This window comes from Bombyx mandarina, chromosome 23 (assembly GCF_030267445.1).
Source record: "Bombyx mandarina strain Sakado chromosome 23, ASM3026744v2".
NCBI lineage: Eukaryota > Metazoa > Arthropoda > Insecta > Lepidoptera > Bombycidae > Bombyx > Bombyx mandarina.
In genome coordinates, this window is record NC_143229.1 from 2,243,989 (window position 1) to 2,249,962 (window position 5,974).

Below are 5,974 nucleotides of genomic sequence, written 5' to 3' on the forward strand. Positions count from 1 at the left end.
GCCATTCGTTTTAGTGATCAGTGTCGCGTCTTTATATCGCTTTACCTTGTTTCTGCAATGTTCAATTTAAAAAGAAGAACTTCAGGCAAGATTGACCCCAGCGTCTCGACCTTACAGAACTATCTTCGAATACGTTCAGTACATCCGAACGTTGACTACAGTAAGGATTTTGTATCATTCTGTAATTAAATTGTCCATATCGCTTATTAGAAATGATTTGCTAGAGCACTCCGACAACAGAATACCAAACTATTGAACATTTCGTAACGTCTTGAACGTGAACTTCCTAAAGCACAACGATCGACTCAATCCTACTCATCGTCGTTCGACGCCAATTACCGAACCGCATAGAAAGCTCAATTAATATTGATGTGATTAAATTTTGCTACACGAGTAGAACAACGCTCTCAAATTATTCTCGATCGTAAGAGGAGAATCGCTTTCCGTTAAATTATTGCCACAACGTGCCATTTACTGAAAAGCGTGGGTCTCATATCGACTTTATGGCCAATACCAATGCTAGCCGTGCAAAGAACTAAAGTCTTACTGTCGATATCTATCTACAGATGAATGCATCAACTTCCTCAAAAATGAAGCCGAAAAGATTGGACTGCAAGTGCAAGTGGTCGAACCTTTGCCAAAGAAGCCGACGTTGGTAATGACCTGGTTAGGAGAGCAGCCTGAGCTGCCGAGCATATTACTCAACTCTCATATGGACGTGGTGCCTGTCTTCGAGGTAACTTAATTATATGCTATTTAGACAGGGTCTGTTATGTCATCTATCTTTAAGCTTACTGATGTCTACTGCTGCACATAGGCCTCTACGAGCTTACCACAATTGTGTAAAAAATTATGTATTACAATTTATTACGTAAAAAAACATCAAACAATATAATATCGAAGCTTAATAATAAGCTTATGCCGAATACAATTGCGTTATAGCAAAAAGGGATACCAAATTTGTTTGTTCTCTTTTATTCAATTCAATTTAAAGATCCGTCCAATCTTACAGAACAGCTGGAAGCATCCTCCCTTTGCTGCTGAAATAGAAGACAACGTAATTTACGCTAGAGGAGTTCAAGACATGAAGTCGGTTGGAATTCAGTACATTGAGGCCGTGAGGAGGCTGAAGGAAACCGGTGTCAAGCTCAAAAGGACTGTGCATCTGTCATTTGTACCCGGTAAGCGAAGAGTTATGACCTTCCTATCTTGCTCTCTTCTCTCTCTTCATTCATGCAATATTCCACTGTTTCTTTGACTAGACGAGGAGATTGGTGGCGCTACTGGAATGGGGAAGTTCGTCCAGACGGACGTCTTCAAAAACTTGAATGTCGGCTTCGCTCTCGATGAGGGCGTCGCATCCCCTAACGATGATTACCTGGTTTTCAATGGCGAAAGAATAATTTGGCGTAAGTAAATTTTTATTACCTTCATATGAGCCCGACCTGGTGGTGCAACCGGCAAGAAATAGTTGGACCGACATAGGTCGTTCCCAATTTACACCATCAGTGGGCTAGTGGATTCCTGTGGGCTGAAAGATAGACGTCTAACAGTGGACGATTCTGGGCTGATCATGATGACGATAATCAATTTTTACCGCAGCTAGTTACAAAGCCTATATCGTTCTATAACCGGCACTGAAGATACCACCTGGAAAAATGCATCATAGGAGCCGGGGTTTTTTTATTGCCCGTGTAAGGCAGACGAGAGCATGCGGCCCTCTTGATGGTGAGTGGTTACCGTTGCTCATGAACGTCAATAATGCCAGGGGCAGAGCCAATCCGCTGCCTACCGCACAGTGCTCCCTCCGTAATCCGGTTTTCGTTGCAGATGTGAAAATCACTTGTCCCGGAAAATCCGGTCACGGTTCCCTTCTGCTCCCGGACAACTGCGGCGAAAAGGTTAGACCCAAAAAAAACATTTCAATGAAATTCTTCCTATTAAAGACTATTTCGATATTCATTTCTTTGGGAAACTCAAAATAAAATTCAATAATGAAAAAAATATTTGTTCGATTCCTATGTTGGAATAATGATTCGATTTCGGGTAACGTTCTAGAAATCTAAAAATTCATAATTTTGTTCGACGCCTATATTTTACAGTTTGTCTTGAACTTGATTTTTATTTTATTCTAAACTAGAGGTCCCGCAGTAAATCATAATAGTTTGTACACTATTATGATTTTATTTTATACTTCTATAATCACAAATTTCGCCAAGACTACACTATAAAAAAAATTTAATAAAGACAAACAATATTTAATCTCAAATTGACAACAGACGTCAAGAGCAAAAGTTTGACATTAATATAGTATGCATGCGTGTGTGTGTCAAATACAAGGTTGTGTGTGTAATGTTTTCTTTATTGATTTAATGTATCTTTTATGCATTATTTAAAAAAAAATTAGCATTGTGCACTTCTTCTCTCTATTCTCTATAAGTGTAGAAAATGTCAACCTCCTCCGTCCGCACAAATTTGGTAAAAAGAGATACAAAGTTTTTGCTTCACGTATTAATATATAGATATTTATAAATTTATTTAATTTTTATCTTCCAACTTCTCACATTTCAAGTCGTCGTGGCCTAAAGGATAAGATGTCCGGTGCATTCATATCTAGCGATGCACCGGTGTTCGGATCCCACAGGCGGGTACCAATTTTTGTAATGAAATACGTACTTGAGAAATCTTCACGATTGACTTGTAAGAATGAATAACGTGAGGAATAACGTCGTGTAATAAAAATCAAACCCGCAAAATTATAATTTGCATAATTACTGGTGGTAGGACGTCTTGTGAGTCCGCACGGGTAGGTATCACCACCCTGCCTATTTCTGCCGTGAAGCAGTAATGTGTTTCAGTTTGAAGGGTGGGGCAGCCGTTGTACTGTAAAAATTGAGACCTTAGAACTTATATCTCAAGGTGGATGGTGGCACTTACGTTGTAGATGTCTATGGGCTCCAGTAACCACTTAACATCAGGTGGGACTTGAGCTAGTCGACTCATTTAAACATAAAAAAATACATTACAATCAATTATACCTTTACTCAATCAATGAGGTTTGAAGCTATGCGTAATATATTATTTCAATGCAAACAGTTGCGGTACATAATCGATAAGTTCATGGACCTGCGTCAGGAGTCCGTTAAAAAGTTGGCTGACAACCCACAGCTAACCATCGGTGACGTCACTAGCGTCAACCTCACCATGATCTCCGTAAGTTTTAAATAAATTAGTGCTTAATACAATTCAATTAGAATATAACATTGAACCTCTCACTAGCACGGCGTATAGTGAGCCTACACGGGTAATGACCAATATTCTACCTATTTCTAACGCGAAGGAGTCGTACACCCTGGCTTAATGGAACAGCACGGTCGCTACAAGCTATTTGACAATTAGACCTCATATTTCAAGGCCAGTTGTGCATAGACTTTCACGCAGAACTCTCGGTAGGGCTATTATCGAATGGCACTCATAGAATCTGACTGCAACGCCATCTATATGCTATAATTGAATCACAGAGGCTCGAGATATCGAGGATTAACTCTTGGTGAAAATGATTGTGAATTCATTGTTATAATCATTCATTAATATACTTATCGGAGATGGTCATTAGCTTGGTAGCTAAACGAAACGCAGCACGATTCCCGAGAGATGGCAGCTCGATTACGGTATCATCGGAACTTAGCTATCTTCGTGCTACGACAGAACCTAGCTGAAGGAGGCGCGTAGACGCCATCATACTTACAAGAGAAGATTTCTAAATAATTTAAACAATTATTGTTCTAAGACAACAAACGTGATCGGTGTTCTCAATATTTCTCTTAGCTCGATCATCCCGTTCGCTCCTACGAAGTCTGACGATGTTGTTAATAATTGTGGCTTCTCCGACATAGGCAAAAAGAATTTATTTAAAAAAAAAACATGTCAATAAATTGCACCGTTGCTGCGCGACAGAAAAACCAGTACACACTTAAATATTTATAATGCTGTTAGTACTAATTTATTTCATATAATTTCACAGGGAGGTATACAGAACAATGTGGTTCCTGAACAATTTACTGCCAGCTTCGACCTTCGCATAGCTCTGAACGTCGATTTGAAAGAATTCGAAAATATGGTGAGTGCCACAGTTTTTCCACATCATTACCCGATTCGTTATAAACAGTTAATTAATGGCTTAGTTGAGAAAAATACCAAAAAAAAAGGAAATGACTATGAATACCAAAGGAAATGGCTTTAATAGCAATTCTAAGTAAACATAAAAATATTTAGTTTTAGCCTGGTGATCGTAAACAGAACATTAGGCTAAAGTAATTATTGTATGTCTTCAGTACTTGATACCTGTGCAAATTTTCAACGTCTTAGATTTAGTCGAATTTGCGTTAAAAGCTTTTTTTACATAGATACAAATCTAGCTAATGAAAGCGCGTTAAGACATAAAATAACATAATCGTCATCTATGTATGCTATCGAACAAAACTTCCCAATTCGAAACGAAGGGCTAACAGACGTGAACTCAACAAATGTATCCAAAAACAGTCATACATCAAATTATTGAAGCTTTTCAATCATTTCGTTTTATTTTCTTCATTGATAACATTTAACATAATATTGTTAATAAGCGCTTTATAAATCTATCAGTATGAGTTTTTCGATAGCCGAATTTTTTCGAAACTCACAATAAATGGATAAAATCTACATTGGTGCTTTATCTTAGTACTTTATCGTTGGTTTTTTGTTTTTGCAGATTCAGAAATGGTGTGCTGAAGCTGGTCGCGGCGTCACGTACGAGTTTGAACAGAAGGATCCGTACACCACACCAACTCAGCTAGACGATGCCAACATTTACTGGAAAGCGTTCAAACAAACCGCACAGGAACTGTAAGGCAATATAGTTTGTTCGTAATCATGCAGGCTTACAAAATAATTGTCTTTGAAGTCGTCAGGGCCTCAAAGATAGGACGCCCAGTGTACTTGTATCGAGCGATGTAAGTGTGCCGGTATTCAAATACTGCTTGTCGAGAATTTTTTCAAATTAAGTACATCCAGAATTCACATTCACGGATGTCTTCCACAATGTCAATTGACTGATGGTAGGACCTCTTGTGAGTCCGCAAGGGTAGGTACTGCCGCCCTGCCTATTTCTACCGTGAAGCAGTAATGCGTTTCGGTTCGAAGGGTGGGGCAGCCGTTGTAACTATACTGAGACCTAAGAACTAATATCTCAAGGTGGGTGGCGCATTTACGTTGTAGATGTCTATGGCCTCCAGTAACCACTTAACACCAGGTGGGTTGTGAGTTCGTCCACCCATCTATGCATTAAAAAAAATAAAAAATAAAAATATATCGACGACGAAAACCGATGAAAATACTAATAATAAAACACACACACGTCTTTCAGAGGAATGTCAATTAAGCCTCAAACGTTTACGGGAGGCACCGACAGCCGTTACCTTCGGGAACTTGGCATCCCGGCGCTGGGCTTCTCACCGATACACAACACCACACCCGCGCTGCATGAGCACAACGAGCATCTGGGCTTGGACGTCTTTATCAATGGAATAGCGGTGTACCAGAGCATTATAAGAGCTGTAGCTAATGCCTAACTCATTACTTGAATAAAACCATTGGAATTCATTTACTGTTTTATTGTATTCATTCAATGTTTCTTAACCACTGTTTCGCGGTACTGTTGGTGTGCCACGAAATTCTAAAAGTGTGCCGCAAAATTTTAGATATAATTTAAAATGAAAAATACTTTTCATATGAATAGGTAGGTATTTAAATTCATATTTTTTTATTATTATTCCATTTTTTTCTTCAACTCTTTCTTCATTCATTACTCGAACGTACACCCCCGATTACTCTCTTTAGACAACCCATACCCTGGGCCAGGAAGGTCCAGTACCTGGGCGTTACCCTGGATGCATCGATGACATTCCGCCCGCATATAAAATCAGTCCGTGACCGT

General features: G+C 39.1%; 1 protein-coding gene across 1 annotated transcript; it reads left to right on the top strand.

Moving 5' to 3' along the window:
* Positions 1–5,640, top strand: LOC114246984 (aminoacylase-1-like). Its single transcript, XM_028179764.2, has 9 exons — positions 1–160; positions 567–736; positions 1,013–1,181; positions 1,263–1,409; positions 1,831–1,901; positions 3,097–3,213; positions 4,025–4,120; positions 4,751–4,884; positions 5,405–5,640. The coding sequence occupies exons 1-9, from the start codon at positions 58–60 to the stop codon at positions 5,607–5,609; spliced, it is 1,212 nt and encodes a 403-aa protein (XP_028035565.2). The 5' UTR covers positions 1–57; the 3' UTR covers positions 5,610–5,640.
* Positions 5,641–5,974: the final 334 nt, after the last annotated feature.

Bases quoted from the DNA above. Each gene is read 5' to 3' on its own strand.
- LOC114246984 (XM_028179764.2), top strand. From the start codon at position 58: ATGTTCAATTTAAAAAGAAGAACTTCAGGCAAGATTGACCCCAGCGTC. The intron at 161-566 runs GTAAGGATTTTG...ATCTATCTACAG, and splicing joins ACATCCGAACGTTGACTACA to ATGAATGCATCAACTTCCTC. The intron at 1,182-1,262 runs GTAAGCGAAGAG...TTCTTTGACTAG, and splicing joins GCATCTGTCATTTGTACCCG to ACGAGGAGATTGGTGGCGCT.